Source organism: Nansenia antarctica (assembly GCF_963989245.1).
Source record: "Nansenia antarctica genome assembly, chromosome: 3".
NCBI lineage: Eukaryota > Metazoa > Chordata > Actinopteri > Argentiniformes > Microstomatidae > Nansenia > Nansenia antarctica.
This window is the reverse complement of record NC_137688.1, coordinates 80801505-80818911: the sequence shown is the minus strand read 5'-3', so window position 1 is coordinate 80818911 and position 17407 is coordinate 80801505. Positions and strand designations below refer to the sequence as shown.

Here is a 17407-nt window from a genome sequence, read left to right as displayed (position 1 = left end):
TCTTTCACAAGCTCTCTTTGGTCCTTTGTCCATGATGTGAGATATTTCACTGTCACACTAGTGTTTTCCACCAATTGTATTTTCCATTTTGTTTATAGTTGTTTAGTAACTTCAGGGTAGAATCATTGGTTGTAGTTGAATAGTGGAAGATAGATAAGTGATATGAAGATGTACATTCATTAGGTTTCTCCCAGATATTTGAATTGTGTCAAATTGAAATAAATAAAAATAATTTCTTACATTTTAACCATTTAGCAGGCACTTGTGTCCAAAGCAATTTACAATTACAGATTACAGAGACTGTCTGCTTGGAGTAACTTAAGGCTAAGTGCCTTATTCAAGGGCACACTAGTGGTGGTGTTTCCAGGTGAGATTTGAACTCATGACCTTCTGATGTCCAGTCCAAATCACTATCCACTATCCACTAGACCACCACTACCCCCACTTTGTGCTTAATTCATATGACACAGTCTAGTGTCAGCAATTCTAAATGTATGCAAATGACCATATTAAAAAAATATTCAGTTTTTTTGCATATTACGAAAGTTTAAGTGTTGAAGAGCCCACTCGATAGGATCACTAAATACTTATAATTTGTGAAATGGCTTCACTGTATCGTCTGCCATAGGCTACTGGGTAAGTGATACATGACTTGTAGACAAACGTACGTTTTAGGACGTGTTCAAGAGCAAGGACTGTGTGATCATCTAATTATGTGTAGTTAGTTGATGTTCTCTCAGCATGTTGTGCTAAACATGCAGTTAGATTCATAGCGATGTTCCTTGCTAGCTTGCTAGCTGTTTTGCGTTTTGATTCAGATTTGGTTTGAGGGGTACCAATGCTCAAATAAGCATAATCTTCTTCAAGTATTTTCAATGATCTCAATGTGTGACACATCTTACAATCTTACAATCTGCACTTTCATAATCTTAAATCTGCACTTTCATAATCTTACAATCTGCACTTTCATAATATTGCAATCTGCACTTTCATTATCTTACAATCTGCACTTTCATAATCTTACAGTCTGACCTTTCATAATCTGGAAAAAACTGAAAAATGACCTTGCCCTAGTTTTGACCCTTCTTCACCAGACCTTGTCACATGACTGAAGCTACAAACACAACCTGTTTAGAACAAAACTTTCTCTCCACTCACTGTATTTCAATCATCATGCCACCTGGATTACAAGGCATAGGAATGTTACTATAAATAGTCTGATTGAAGTTGATCATGGTGTGTCTTTCTTCTGTTGTCAACAGGTCTGCCGTGTGACGTCCTCAGCGTATCCGATGACAGCATCACCTGCAGGACCCCGGAGAGACCGATGAACAACATGACAGTCTACCCTGGTGAGAAAACACCCACGCACTGTCACCGTGACTGTCACCGTCTGTCTACCTCCGTCTCGTGCGACGGTCCGTCATGCTATCTCAGGGACAACCCCGCTGACAGAGAGGAATCTCAGACGTCTGTTGAAAAAAAAACGTTGTGTCACAACACCGTACACTTTGGTCCCATCACTGTTGATCTCTCATCATGCCCTGACATGGGACTTTGATGTTGCCTGATACTGTCTTCACATCAGAAGAAGATATTGTTTGATGAGAGTACTTATGGGGAGGAGGCGTCACGAGTAAGATGATTGTCCAAACCAAAACAACAGTCAACAGCGCTAGTAGTAGTAGCTGCTAGCGATGTCTCTTGATCTAGATAGATGTTTCGGAGATCCAAGGGAGGCACGTGTGTTTGATTACAATGAGCCACCGTCCTCCAATTTCTACCTCCACCAGCCTCCCCTGCTGAGTTTCTGTTGCACCTGTTCTTTGTTAATAACACAGAAGTCATGTTTGTCATGAGATGGAACAGCCACAAGCTCTAAAAACGCTGTATTTCCAATGTTAAGCGGTTATCTTTCTGTTATATTGGAATCAGAATTTTGTGTGAATATTCCAATGAAATAATATTACATTGTAATATTAAATATGCATATTAGTATGAATCTAATCTTCTACGGTTGCAATTATACTATATATCATTTCCATGATGATGACATTATTATTATTATTATTATTATTATTATTATTATTATTATTATGACGCTGGTTTTCTCTGTGTACCACATGTACAAAAGAAGAGATTTGGTGAGGCTGCATTCTCATTGTATACTCCCAGATTGTGGAATGCACTGCCTGTTTACATTAGGGATGCAACCTCAGCACATAATGTTCAAGTCAAGACTAAAAACACATCTTTTTAATATTGCCTTTAAACGACTAAATAATTAAATTATATTATAATAAGAATATCATAATAATGATTGGAGCACTTTGAGCTGCAACGCAAATACAAATACAATTATTATTATTAACCTAACCCTAACCCTATATTATTATTATTATTATTATTATTATTATTATTGTAGGTCTATAGTTATGTTGTGTTTCTCCTCCTTCCTGCCTGCAGGTAGCAGAGGTCTGATGCTGGAGATGTGGAACGACAGCCGGCCCAACCCTCTGTCAGACGTGCTGCTGTACGACCAGAGCAGGCCTGGGTACAGCGTTCAGTGGATCGACTCCCTCCCCTTCACCTTCCCAGAGTACGACAACTTCGCCGCCCGGCTGAGAGGCTTCTTCGTGCCCACGGAGACAGACAACTACAGCATGGTCGTCAGGGGCGACGACGTCGGAGAACTCTACTTCAGCCACACTGGAGACGCCAGAGACAAGGTACAGTATGATACTCTCACCAGACACAAGCTTTGCAGATGCCACCTCATGTCCCCCGTTGCCTTATGATGTAGTTGTATTGTGAGCCTCCAGTCCAGTAGCATCCATCACAGATCATGTCCTGTCTGCTCATCCACAGGTTAAGATCGCGTACCATACGTGGTATAGTCCAGGCTACTTCAACCGTGCCTCACAGAGGGCTGAAGTTATGGCTCTGGAGAAAGGAAAGGCGTAAGTAAACATTTATGTTATATAACAAAACTATATATATATATATTATAACTATTTGGATTTAAACCCTGAAGGAGGCAGGTAATTCCAAAACGTTGGTTAAGTAAATCATTAGCATTAGAGCAAGAGTGTGCGTCTCTCTTTCTATCTTTTAACAGTGAAAAATACACTGCAAGCGTCAACCTCACGCTGTGTGGGTTTCAACTCTTGTCTATTTTGCGGATATACTTGGCAATGAAAATAATTCTGATTCTGATTCTGGTTCTGATTCTGGTCCGTAGGTACTACATTGAGGTGCTTCTGTATGAATACGGCGGTGCCGCCTTCATTGACGTCGGCTTCTTGAAAGAGAAAAGCCTCTTCACGGAATACCAGACCAAAGACGCTGTGAACGAGAAGCAGGCTATCGTGGTGAAACAGGACGTGTCTGACGAACAACAGGTAGGATGGGCATCAGAAGAGGAGCTCCTTGTAAGGCAGAATGGACCGGGGAGTGGTGTCAGACACATCTAGTCACAATGGAAGTGCAGGAGCTAGTTGTTATAGTATGAACACATTAGGTAAAAAGTAATTAATTATAACTTCAACACTAGCGGCTAAACACAGACGCAGTACCTGCAATCTCACATGCCATATGCGCGAAGGGCAGCGCTTGAATACACTTGCAGTAATAACACTTTTATCTATATCTTTTTTTTTTCATTGTCTTATTATATGTTTATCTATTTATTTTCTATATATATGTATCTATTCTTGTCTTTTTTAATTTTCTTACTATCCTCCTTTTCTGTATTTCTTACATTCTTAATTTAATGTAAAACACTTTGAATTGCCCCTGTTGTATGAAATGTGCTATACAAATAAACTTGCCTTGCCTTAACCTCATACAGTACATATACTAGAACTCTATTTCATACAGTATAATAAACGTACAGTATAATCAACGTACAGTATAATCAACGTACAGTATAATAAACGTACAGTATAATCAACGTACAGTATAATCAACGTACAGTATAATCAACGTACAGTATAATCAACGTACAGTGTAATCACCAGTATATTTCCCTAGTTGTGTTCCGGTTGATGTTGTGCCCGTCTCCGTGTTGACCCCCCTCTGTCCGTCCCCTGGCTAGGTGGTTAGCTTCGAGGGCTGGTCCAGGGACCCGCAGCCTGTCAACGAGGTCCAGGAGGTGACCGTCAGTAGCAGCTGTGTCAGCCAGAGCCTCTGTGACTACACCTACTACAGCCTGGTCTACGGCGCTCAGAAGACTGGTAAGGCTGGCCATGCAGCAGTAAGAGGTGTTAGAGGTGTTAGTCCCATGATTTCTGTATTCTATTTACAAGTATTCTATGCCCCTCACCTCCGGCCGTAGTAGCAACCTAACAAATACACACCGCGGAGACTCAGGCCGCGCGTTCGTAAATGAGCTCTGAGAGCGCCGGAGCGTCCGCGCGACTGCCTCCAGTCCAATCAAATGACTCGATTCCATTATGACGTTGAACCCAGTGTGCGCCCTGGTGAATTTACAAACGCGGGCCGCCTCAGTAACACCTGGTGCCGGAGGAAGGGAGGAGAGGGAGAAGGACCTGCTGCCTCCAAGGCCAGACTCCATGGCTCGTTTATAGAGTTTCTTTGGGAGATGAGTAGGTGTATTTTGGGGGCTATAATGTCACTCTTGACATTTTGAAGCCATTCTTGAGTTCTAACTGTCGATTTAGTTATTGGGTTATTTAGAGACCAGTGTGTGTGTGACTCCAGGGAATGTAACCCACTAAAGCTGGTCTCTCTCCGCTGCTGTAAGCCACTAAAGCTGGTCTCTGTGTGTGTTCCAGGACCGATCGCCGTGAGCGCGTCAGCGGAGGCGGTTGAGATGGCTCTGAACGACCTCTGGTCAGTTCAACCAGACATGGTCGAGGTTACAAAACAAGAACACAGCCAAGGCGCCCGTTACACAGTCACCTTCAACTCTGACAGGGGTAAGAGACGTTAACAGGTATTTTTGTAAATGTGTCAAAATTAATTACATCTTCTTTTTTTTCTTCTTCTTTTTTTCATATATTCTTTATTAATACACGTAAGTCCTATTAAAAAAAAAAATCCACGGTAGCAGCAAGCTGTTAGCATTGTCACTAAATGAACTTTGACCCTGGATCACCCAAGCGGCATCTAAATACGCTGGGTTGTTGTCGCCTGCAGGTGACTTTGCACCTCTTGGTTCTGAGGTGATGGGCTATGACGTCAACATCACCGTCGCTGAGCTCACCCAGGGCAAAGGCAACATGGAGACGTTCACTCTGAGCTGGGGGGGAGTCCCCTCCAAACCCATCGCCTACAACGCCTCTGAATCACAGGTCTGTCCTCTCTGACCTGGCTCAAACATACATCATGATGTCTCACTAGAACATACATCATGATGTCTCACTAGAACATACAATCTGATGTCTCACTAGAACATACATCATGATGTCTCACTAGAACATACATACTAATGTCTCACTAGAACATACATACTGATGTCTCACTAGAACATACATCATGATGTCTCACTAGAACATACATCATGATGTCTCACAGCGTTGTGGTGACTGTGTAGTGAAAAGCGTTGTGGTGACTGTGTAGTGAACAGCGTTGTGGTGACTGTGTAGTGAACAGCGTTGTGGTGACTGTGTAGTGAAAAGCTTTGTGGTGACTGTGTAGTGAACAGCTTGTGATGTTGTGATGGTGAACAGGTGCAGTCGGCCGTGGATGACATGCTGACGGCAGAGTGCCCCAGCGAGATCCAGACCATGGAGGGATCTGACGTGAAGCTCTTCAAAGACTATGAAGAGGACCGGGACATGGTGGGCAACACTGGGATTAGTTTCACAAAGGATACGTTTCTACATAAACACATTTACATGTAGATGTGCTGAATTAGTTTTATTAACGATTTAACGTTTATTCATTGGAATGCTGTTACACGTTTAATTCGCTGCGTTTTAGCCATCTTACGACAGCATATATGACTACAAAGTCAACATATCGATTTCATTCTTATTTTATTTTGTGGTTTTCGTGGTCCAGTACAATGGCGATGAGAGGGGGACACCAGTGAGGGACGTGGAGGCCCTGTGTGGCCGCTGGTCTCTGAAGAACCCTGAGATTCTGTTCATGGACAGCTTTGCTAAACCGACAGGCGGCACCTACGGCTCCATCACACTCAAACTGCACAAAATGGTGAGAACTCACCCGCACCTTCCCACCTGCTGGAATCAGAATGGAATAAAAAACCAAAACCAAAAAAGAATCCTTCTTCTAGCACGACAACTGCCAATGGCCCCTGGCCTGAGCATAGATTACTTTTCCTACTACGACTGGTGGATAGACGATTCACTTACTTAGTCATGTATTTGTTGTAAGTCGATTTGGAATAAAGCGTCTGCTAAATGCCAAAAATTACGAAAAAAATTAAAATCCTATTCTTCAGATGAAAAGATGTAATTCTCATAGCTATGATACAAATGGAAGAAAGCTTTGGTAGATAGGAGGCAGGCTGTGGTTGGTGAGCTAGTTGTACAACCAAGAGGACCGGAGGTCACTAGTTCTGCTATTACAAACCCTTATGAACAGTTGAATGAATGAATGAATGGTCTTTATTGTCATTGCTATAGTACAGGTACCAAACAACGACATTTGGGAGGGGTGGCTCCCCTGGTGCTAGGAAAGAAGAAAAAAAAAGAAAAAAAAAGGGAAAGGAGCTGGTTTACATAAATAAAGGCTATGTACACTATCCACTATACTATACTGTACAGATAGTTAGTTTGGTGACAAATCTGAGGTACATAATGCTGTACAGTAACAGTGCTATTAGAGTTTCTACACACATAGACATGTGAATACAGCATGTGCACTGTTGTAGCTAATCACATCAACTATTAGGAGTGTAACATAAATCATGTTTAACAATATACTGTATGTATAATACTGTACCCTTGGGGACAGTCAATGCCCTATGTAATCCTACATGTACAGTAACCCAATTTCACCCTTTTATTCATTTACAGTAAACAATATCAATTGTGTTTCACAGCTCTGCTTTGCATACAAAGGACGTCTAGAGGACGCGATTGGAATCCGTTTCAGTTACCAAAACACTGAGGGCGCAAGCAAAACCGTGACAGCCAGAATCCCAGTCTACTTCAACCAGGGGGAAGAGTAAGTCACCACAACTACTGTACATAACTAACTGTATGTGTTGAACTTTCAGAACAGACACCAGCATGTTCCTCAAGTTCTTAAACATAAGCCTAACTGTAATGTTGAAACTATTTTTCGATGATGGAATTGGATTGGCTATTTAGACTGTTGGTAACAGTATTCAGGTTGAATTACAGGTATATCATCAAATGTGTATAATACAGTAGATTGTACTTTATTTATGTAATGTGTCAACAGTTGGAGTTACATACAAATATTTGCGTCAAATTACGTGCATCATCAAATTATCTTATTGATCTTTGTTTTGTTCTTTATTGATCTCTTTATTTTGTTCTGTCATTTTAATATTTTTTTTTAAATATTTTTTTTTTAACTGTTAATCAAATTCTATGATCAAGGGAGACGCTGGAAACCCTCAGGGTTTCCTGTCTTCCTTGCACCTACTCTATCTATGATGTATTACGGTTATTGTATGTATGAATTATGTTTTTACTGTGTGCTAAATATATATACTGTATATTTTTAAATGTACATGATAGATTTAATGTACATGCCGTATTTCTGTTATGTATCAACAGCTGGAGTTACAAATGTGTCGACCTTCTGAGTGCGCTGCAGACAGATTACATTGGGAGCAACTACAAAGCCATGCACATCTACCTCTACAAGCGCTCTCCCTCTGAGGACTTTTACGTGGACACGCTTCACCTGGCTAGGAGGGCCACAACCACAGAGGAGCATGGTAACCTAGCGTCCAATCACCTTTCATCAAAGAAAATGTAGTTCATTTTGTGATCGGTGGCAGACTTGTTCCCGCTTTCGCCAGCTGCTGTCACATTTGACGATTTTTCTTCATCTCTTATTATTTATTATTTATTTATCTTTATTATCAAGACAAATAGATGTGTGTGTGTTTGTCGTCACGTCTTCTACAGTATTGTGCCTGTTGCTCAATGGAGCAAAATGTAGCCTCTGACACAATCAAAGTGTATGACTGCAGATAGGATTTGGCTACATACTGAATAAACAGTGTGTGTGTGTGTGTGTGTGTGTGTGTGTGTGTGTGTGTGTGTTTCTTCCAGCTGTCCTCCAGAAGAGAAGGCCCGCTGCTCTGGGGAGCTCTGGTCGTTTCTTTGATCGGGTCACCGTCCGCAAAGTCCCCCAGACAAACGCCTCCAGGGTCAGCTACGAGATCACCGCCACACCCCTCAACTGCGCCAACGACTTCCCTCTGCTACACGTCGATTTCCTGCAGGTAAACTTGAGTCTACTTCCACTGAGGGAAACATGCCAGGCATGTAAGTCAAGTCCAAATAATCGGGCTGTTAAAAAAAATGACAAATTGAGTCCTTAAAATGGATTCCTCGTTACCTCGAGTCGAACAGCTATAACTTTGTTGTATGACTTGTAGCTTACAGGAGTCGATAGAGAAGAGAAGAGAAGATGTATTTTTAATTTATTTGTTTATTTAAAAGGGACAATGGACAATTCACTCTCCCTGTATTAGCTGGGTAGCTAATTTACATCAGCAGTCCCTGGGCAGGTAAATCTACAAGGGAAATACAGCCTCAGATGTTATAAACAATTTAAAACAGAATTGCAGGACAATGCAAAATCACATAGAACAGAACTACAGGAAATAAAAACATCACAGAATTACAGGACATAGTAAAATCACATAAAACAGAACTACAGGAAATAAAAACATCACGCTTTACACTCAAGAAAGACTTTACATCATATCTGAGTCGCTCCCACTCCCAGGCCTTAGGGGAGGCTGGCGGGAGGCAGAAATCGGAGGACGGGTTCATTGTAATGCATGGAAAAGGAATGAGGAGTGGTATCAAAACACAGGTGACACAGGAGCCAGAGTCAGTGTAGCCTGTGTGGCCTCCCCTGGTCTGTCTGTACATGTCCAGTCATTTGGGATTTGCCTAACAGATAACAGACGGTTCCTGTGACTCTGTGCCAGTCTGTGCCGGTCAGAAACAGGAAATCCACAACGCGGGCCTGTTGTCTGTCTGCCTCTGTCTTATATCCAAATCAGCCCCTCACCCTTACCTGCACCCTGGCCACTGGAGACCTGAACGGTTGGGATAGGTTTGGATAGGAGAGTAACAGGGAAGCAACATGGTGATTGTTCCACTGTTGTGGATTTCATTGATTCTTAGTAGATTTAGCAGTAATATAAAAGCACAAAGAGCTTAAATCAGTTGGCTCAAATGAGGCCTTTTATTAAGCAAAGTACAGTGCTGTGAAAAAGTATTTGCCCCCTTCCCAGTTTTGTGTGTTTTTGCATGTTTGTCACACTTAAATGTTTCAGATCATCAAACCAATTTTAATATTACACAAAGATAACCTGAGTAAATAGAAAATGCAGTTTTTAAATGATCATTCCATTTATTGAAGTCAAAGAGTTATTCAAACATATATCACCCATGTGAAAAAGTAATTGCCCCCTAAACTGGTTGGGCCACCCTTAGCGGCATCAACTGCAAGCAAACGTTTGCGATAACTGGCAATGAGTCTTTCACATCGCTGTGGAGGAATTTTGGCCCACTCTTCTTTGCAGAATTGTTTTCAGCCACATTGGAGGGTCTTCAAGTGTCTGTCTGTCTGTCTGTGTGTCTGTCTGTCTGTCTGTCTGTGTGTCTATCTGTGTGTCTGCCTGCCTGTCTGTGTGTCTGTCTGTCTGTCTGTCTGTCTCTCTGACCCTGCTCCTCTGTCCTGTAGATGATGCCCGACAGCAGTGAGGACATGGTCAGATACAGCAAGGGGTCCGCCATCGTCAGCATCACCCGCTCCGAGAGGGCCAGCCCCCCACTGGGTGGCACCTGGGATGTGGAGATGTATGGAAGTCGTGTTGAAGGTAAGGGCAGAGCCAGGTTGAAGGTAAGGGCAGAGCCAGGTTGAAGGTAAGGGCAGAGCCAGGTTGAAGGTAAGGGCAGAGCCAGGTTGAAGGTAAGGGCAGAGCCAGGTTGAAGGTAAGGGCAGAGCCAGGTTGAAGGTAAGGCAGAGCCAGGTTGAAGGTAAGGGCAGAGCCAGGTTGAAGGTAAGGGCAGAGCCAGGTTGAAGGTAAGGCAGAGCCAGGTTGAAGGTAAGGGCAGAGCCAGGTTGAAGGTAAGGGCAGAGCCAGGTTGAAGGTAAGGGCAGAGCCAGGTTGAAGGTAAGGGCCGAGCCAGGTTGAAGGTAAGGGCAGAGCCAGGTTGAAGGTAAGGGCAGAGCCAGGTTGAAGGTAAGGGCAGGGCCAGGTTGAAGGTAAGGGCAGAGCCAGGTTGAAGGTAAGGGCAGAGCCAGGTTGAAGGTAAGGGCAGGGCCAGGTTGAAGGTAAGGGCAGAGCCAGGTTGAAGGTAAGGGCAGAGCCAGGTTGAAGGTAAGGCAGAGCCAGGTTGAAGGTAAGGCAGAGCCAGGTTGAAGGTAAGGGCAGAGCCAGGTTGAAGGTAAGGGCAGAGCCAGGTTGAAGGTAAGGGCAGAGCCAGGTTGAAGGTAAGGGCAGAGCCAGGTTGAAGGTAAGGGCAGAGCCAGGTTGAAGGTAAGGCAGAGCCAGGTTAAAGGTAAGGGCAGAGCCAGGTTGAAGGTAAGGGCAGAGCCAGGTTGAAGGTAAGGGCAGAGCCAGGTTGAAGGTAAGGGCAGAGCCAGGTTGAAGGTAAGGGCAGAGCCAGGTTGAAGGTAAGGGCAGAGCCAGGTTGAAGGTATATATATTTTATTCATGCACTTTGAGAATATTATTATTCTTATTATTATTTGTATTAGTGTTATTATTATTATTAGTAGTAGTATTATTTGTATTATGATTATTATGATGATGATTATTGTTATTATTGTTGTTATTATCATTATTATCATAATTACTATCATCATCATTATTATTATTATCATCACCAAAATCATTATTACCATTATTATTATTATAATCGTTATTTATATTATAATAATAATATTAATATTATTATTTGAATGAATCAAATGCTAAGTCATCCAGTTGAAGTGTGTACTTGTTGTGTGAGCAGGCCTCTCTGTGTGTATTGTTGTGTGTGCAGGCCTCTCTGTGGACGTGAGTCCAGAGGACCTCCAGTACGCCCTGCAAGGTCTCCCCGGGGCGGGGCAGTTGCAGGTCACCCACGAAGGGGACTGCAAGTCCCACAAGTGGTGGGTCAAGTGGCTCACCAGGCCTGGGGACCAACCAGCCATGCAGGTCAGACCACACCATCACATCTTATACTCTAACACCAATGACCCCCTCCTCCTGCACTGATTGAATAATAATAATAATAATAATAATAATAATAATAATAATAATAATAATAATAATAATAATTGTATTTGTATAGCACTTTTCCTGCAAACGTTTTAGCTCAAAGTGCTCCAATCATTATATAATCATCATTTAATTATTTAGTAATTTAAAGGCAATATTAAAAAGATGGGTTTTTAGTCTTGACTTGAACATATGTGCTGAGGTTGCATCCCTAATGTAAACTGGCAGTGCATTCCACAATTTGGGTGCATAAAATGAGAATGCAGCCTCACCAAATCTCTTCTTTTGTACATGTGGTACACAGAGAAAAGCAGCAGTATGTGTCATCTATGTGTTCATGTTGTTGTTAATGTGCTGTTGTGTATGTTTTCTGTCCGATATATACTGTCAATATTTGGACAATAAAGCTTCTTAGTTCTTGAATGTTGAATCTACCCTGTAGAGGGGTGGTTATAGAGAACAGATATGACTGCGTTCTGTTGTTAAGTCGTGTTGTTCCATCCACAACCCAGGTCAACGGCTCAGCTCTGGAAGGCAACAACCCCTGGACTAAAGTCATTGAGCATACGAAGGGAGTTCTGTTCAAATATAGTTTATCAGGAGACTTCCTGCGTGTGTGGGAATCCAAACCACAGGTATGAATGAGTCATTTTACCCATGCATTTATATTATTTTAATATATTGATTGTTTATTGGGTATTCACAGATGATAAGTACAGTCTGTTTGCTAAACAGTCTGATTGCGGGCCTCTCTAGCCTCTAGGCTACTGCTCCCCCTGTTGTAATACGTAACAGAATGAGGAATGGGGTCAATCACTAGCCTGGCCTCCACCAGCCTCCACCAGCCTCCCCCAGCCTCCACCAGTCTCCCCCAGCCTCCACTAGCCTCCACCACTCTCCCCCAGCCTCCACCAGACTCCACCAGCCTCCCCCAGACTCCACCAGCCTCCCCCAGCCTCCACTAGCCTCCACCAGCCTCCACCACTCTCCCCCAGCCTCCCCCAGCCTTCACCAGCCTCCACCAGCCTCCACTAGCCTCCCCCAGCCTCCACCAGCCTCCACCAGCCTCCAATGGTCCAGAAGATTCCATTTGACTGGGGAAATTGCATTTGGTCTCTCTGTAGTTAGACCGTGGCCAGTGTACTGTATACTACTGGACTGATCTAATGAAACAACGCTTTTAGAGAAACCAGTGTTTCTATCTCAAGGCTGAGAGACCTGGAGGTCTGTGTGATGTCGAAGAATGTTAACCTTGTGTACTTGTGTACCACTGTGTACATTGGATGTAATAAAAGCAATTCTGATTGTGATTGTGATTGTGATTGTGATGATACTTCCTACAGGTGGAGGTTCTCATCAACGGCATTCCATCCAAGTGTTCTGGTAACTGCAGCTTTGAGTGGTCAGAGACCCACACCCCCGTTGTTACTGGCATCAGCCCCTCCCAAGGTACTCACCCCTTCACGCCACCATCTGTTCAGTCTGGGTAATACTGCTTACACAGTAACACCGACATGTGTTGAGAATGCATTATTTATTACATGTTATAAACACACACTTTTAGAAGCCTTTATTATGTTTTTAGCATCACTACATGTTTTGTTTATCCATTGGTCATTATTTGCCATTGATAAGCTATCAAGCCTTTTTTATTTTTTGTGATACATTTTTTATACATTTTTCTTCAGGGAATGGTACACGGGAGTGGTAACATGTAGATGAACAAAAGAGAAATAGAATAACAAAAATCCAGTAGAAATACAAAATTCCCATAAACCTTTCACCCCCCCCCCTTCCCAATCTCCCTTTACCCCAACAATCCCCTTCCTCCCCCTCCTCCCATACATGTCCCTCCCGCCAAAAACCTCCAACCCACCCGCCCAATCACAGCCCCCCTCCCGCCACCCCCCACCCTACATGACCCTATGGAAGGAGCAATAGATAGCCTATAGTAGTGTCTTGAGAATGGTTATAGTAGTGTCTTAATAGATTAGCCTATAGTAGTGTCTTGAGAATGGTTATAGTTTCGTCCCAGCATGAAACATTGTCCGATATTGCCTGATGCCTGTTGGCTATCCAAGCCTTTTGTTTGAATGGTTGGTCGTTTCAGGGTCAGAGGGGACTCTGCTGACGGTCTCAGGGACTGGCTTCAGCAGTGACAACGCCTCCGTCATGGTGGGAGATGCCAGATGCCATGTTGAACAAACTACCGGTAAGTCTTAGAGTGGTTTGAGTGGTTTAGTTGTTAGCATGACGGTGGGATTTATACTTTCTTCTTCTTTATGCTTCTATTCAACATCAACAACTAAAATCGTAATGGAGTTTTTTTTTTTTTCAACTATAAGTAAAAGGGACTTTCCTTGCTATGTACTAAGAGTTTGGCTGTATAAATCCACCTATACCTGTGTGGTTGTGTTTCTATACCCACCTGTCTATGTGGTTGTGTTTCTATATGTACCTGTCTATGTGGTTGTGTTTCTATACCCACCTGTCTATGTGGTTGTGTTTCTATATGTACCTGTCTATGTGGTTGTGTTTCTATATGTACCTGTCTATGTGGTTGTGTTTCTATATGTACCTGTCTATGTGGTTGTGTTTCTATACGTACCTGTCTATGTGGTTGTGTTTCTATATGTACCTGTCTATGTGGTTGTGTTTCTATATGTACCTGTCTATGTGGTTGTGTTTCTATACCCACCTGTCTATGTGGTTGTGTTTCTATATGTACCTGTCTATGTGGTTGTGTTTCTATACCTACCTGTCTATGTGGTTGTGTTTCTATATGTACCTGTCTATGTGGTTGTGTTTCTATATGTACCTGTCTATGTGGTTGTGTTTCTATATGTACCTGTCTATGTGGTTGTGTTTCTATATGTACCTGTCTATGTGGTTGTGTTTCTATATGTACCTGTCTATGTGGTTGTGTTTCTATATGTACCTGTCTATGTGGTTGTGTTTCTATACCCACCTGTCTGTGTGGTTGTGTTTCTATATGTACCTGTCTATGTGGTTGTGTTTCTATATGTACCTGTCTATGTGGTTGTGTTTCTATATGTACCTGTCTATGTGGTTGCGTTCCTATACCTACCTGTATGTGTGGTTGTGTTCCAGCGAGCAGCCAGACGTGCAGGCTGGGCAGTGCCAGTGCTGGTACCTACCCCGTGTCTGTCTCCTTCCCCTCCCTGGGCCTCGCCCGCTTCCAAGACGACCTCCCCCTGGACTTCACCTACCAGCTGGTGGTGTCCTCCTTCACCCCCCTCTCTGGCAGCGTGGCAGGTATGCTCAATACAATATGATACAATACAACATGTTACCATCAAATACAATCCAATACTACGATACAATACAGTCAAATACAATACAATTCCTGCTGGGACCATACTGAGAAATGTATACACTCACTGCAATGTAAGTCGCTTTGGATAAAAGCGTCAGCTAAATGGCATATATTATATATTTTATATTATTATATGATAACGATACAACTTTACATTCCTTCAAAGTAGAGTTAATTTGGCCACTGGCCACATAGTGTACCAATGTTGACATAACTGCTTATTCCACCTGTTAGGATAGCTAAATCAATAGAATAGCTAAATCAGTCCAATAGCTAAATCAATAGAATAGCTAAATCAGTCCAATAGCTAAATCAATAGAATAGCTAAATCAATAGAATAGCTAAATCAGTAGAATAGCTAAATCAGTCCAATAGCTAAATCAATAGAATAGCTAAATCAGTCCAATAGCTAAATCAATAGAATAGCTAAATCAATAGAATAGCTAAATCAGTAGAATAGCTAAATCAGTCCAATAGCTAAATCAATAGAATAGCTAAATCAGTCCAATAGCTAAATCAATAGAATAGCTAAATCAGTCCAATAGCTAAATCAATAGAATAGCTAAATCAATAGAATATTTAAATCAGTAGAATAGCTAAATCAGTCCAATAGCTAAATCAATAGAATAGCTAAATCAGTCCAATAGCTAAATCAATAGAATGAATCCCTGTCCCAGAGAAGTGTGGTAACCCTGGTAACCCTGGTAACCCTGGTAACCCTGGGCCCAGGCCCTCTGTCCTGCTGCTGGACTAAGATGGCGGTCGTCTCTTGTTCCCTGCTCACAGGAGGAACCGTCCTGACCGTGGAAGGGTTTGGTTTCGACCGCGGGGCCATGGTCATGGTCGCTGACAGGACATGCGTGGTGGTCGAGGCCAGCGCCAACCAGCTGAAATGCAGGACTCCAGCAGTACGTCTATCTGTGTCGTTGTAACAAACCAAAAAAGAAAGAAGTGCAACTTCATTCCTGATTTGCTGTACAGAATATGGCTTGTTGTCTTGTTGATTCAAGCAGCTGTTCTGGATGTGTGTTCTTGTCAGGGAACGGCCGGGGCCCAGGCTGTCACCGTGACAACAGGCAACATGAGTCAGACCGCCATGGGCTCCTTCACCTACGATGTAGCGCTGACGCCCCTGATCACCAGCATCAGCCCCCCGACCACAGCTGTGATTGGTGAGTTCAAACAGCCATCAGCCCCCCCGACCACAGCTGTGATTGGTGAGTTCAAACAGCCGTAAGCTTTGGTGCCTGAGTGGCGTAGCTCACTAAGGTGCATGCCACGTCATTGCAGGGTCCCTGGTTCCATTCTGGCCATCGACCTGTCCTGCATGTCACCCATCCTTCCTGTCAAAGCTGTCTCTATCTCAATAAAGCACAAATGCCCTAAAAACGCACCAAAAAATTGGCATAGGCTCTTGAGTCTAATGTTTCATAGGTTTTAAGTCTAACATTTTGGAATGGCTGAAACTGAGGGTCCAAGATGACTATTCAGATAGCTTAGGAAAGGTCAGATCTAATCAGGACATTCAACCCTTGAGCTTAGTGTTGACAATATCAGAAATACGGATCTCAACATATTGTGTGTCTGATAATACATATTGTGTGTCTTTTCAGTCGAGTAAATGGTCTCGTAAAAGGTCAATAGTAATTCTATAGGCTCGTGTGTATACGTCTCTTTTGAATATCCCCTTGGATACAGATTCTGCACACAAAAACGCTCAATGTCATTGTTAAGCATGAATACTTATAATGACCATTGCGTGCCCATGTGTAGTAATAGGATAGGACATACTCTACATTTGTTTCTCCTGTCTAAACCTCCACTTACACAGTGAACAGTGCTTCAGTTAAACCAACAACCTTTCCACTGTCTGCTTACTAAAGTATGGTGACAAGCAACACTGAAAGGGTTGTGTGTTTAGCGAATTATACACACACAATTGACTAGTCTTGTAAAGCAAGTTCAAAACAGACATAGCTACCAATTATTTTATTGTTTTGACAAGTGCCCGCGGGGGGGGGGGGGGGGGGGGGTTAGGAAAAACCTGTTGTCATTGTCATGGATACATTTTTTGATTAGTTTCACGTTCCAACGCGTGACATAACGTTGACTTGGTCTGTAGATGTTTGCTGTTGTTGCCTGTTTCCTTTAGTCCTGGAGTGGGGAATGTCATGCCAACATGTTACCTTATCTCCCCATTTTCACAAAGGAAACCTTGCTTGTCTGAAACGATTGTTTGTTAAATATGATCGGCACTGCCAGTCGAATTCCATCCAGTCATGATGGTAGTTAACTAGAACCTGGTACACATAAAGATAATCTCGCCGATTTTGGCCCGATTTCTCCCCTTCTGACCAAGGACAGCAAACGGCCGATTATTGGATGGCTCTAAAGATTATCCTACAAGATTATCCTGTGGTGTGAGGTGTGTTAAGAGTCCATTTCTCCCGACAATCTGCTCGGAAAATGGTCGGGGCCGACGATCGTAAATATTAAACATGTTCTATATTTACGATCAAAAGTCCTCTTGTGTGTGGGCAGAACTGACAACTCCCGACTCCCGAATCTGTGGATTGTGACGTGGAATGGAATGTAGCCAATCATGAAGCTTGCGTCTTCTTCTTTTCGTTCTTCTGCACTTTATTTGCCCT

At 42.8% G+C, this 17407-nt stretch overlaps 1 protein-coding gene across 1 annotated transcript in view; it reads left to right on the top strand.

Moving 5' to 3' along the window:
• Positions 1-17407, top strand: part of pkhd1l1.1 (PKHD1 like 1, tandem duplicate 1) — a gene marked incomplete at both ends in the record, with an annotated part of 70092 nt that overhangs the window by 4869 nt on the left and 47816 nt on the right. Inside the window, 19 exons of the mRNA XM_080527630.1 lie at positions 1263-1352; positions 2467-2729; positions 2869-2960; positions 3242-3401; positions 4097-4235; positions 4797-4940; positions 5161-5315; positions 5694-5804; positions 6028-6180; positions 7780-7903; positions 8244-8416; positions 9895-10030; positions 11202-11356; positions 11932-12054; positions 12763-12868; positions 13530-13631; positions 14531-14695; positions 15543-15664; positions 15796-15928. Coding sequence (XP_080383756.1) covers positions 1263-1352; positions 2467-2729; positions 2869-2960; positions 3242-3401; positions 4097-4235; positions 4797-4940; positions 5161-5315; positions 5694-5804; positions 6028-6180; positions 7780-7903; positions 8244-8416; positions 9895-10030; positions 11202-11356; positions 11932-12054; positions 12763-12868; positions 13530-13631; positions 14531-14695; positions 15543-15664; positions 15796-15928 — 2646 coding nt within the window. The remainder of the gene's footprint in view (positions 1-1262; positions 1353-2466; positions 2730-2868; positions 2961-3241; positions 3402-4096; positions 4236-4796; positions 4941-5160; positions 5316-5693; positions 5805-6027; positions 6181-7779; positions 7904-8243; positions 8417-9894; positions 10031-11201; positions 11357-11931; positions 12055-12762; positions 12869-13529; positions 13632-14530; positions 14696-15542; positions 15665-15795; positions 15929-17407) is intronic.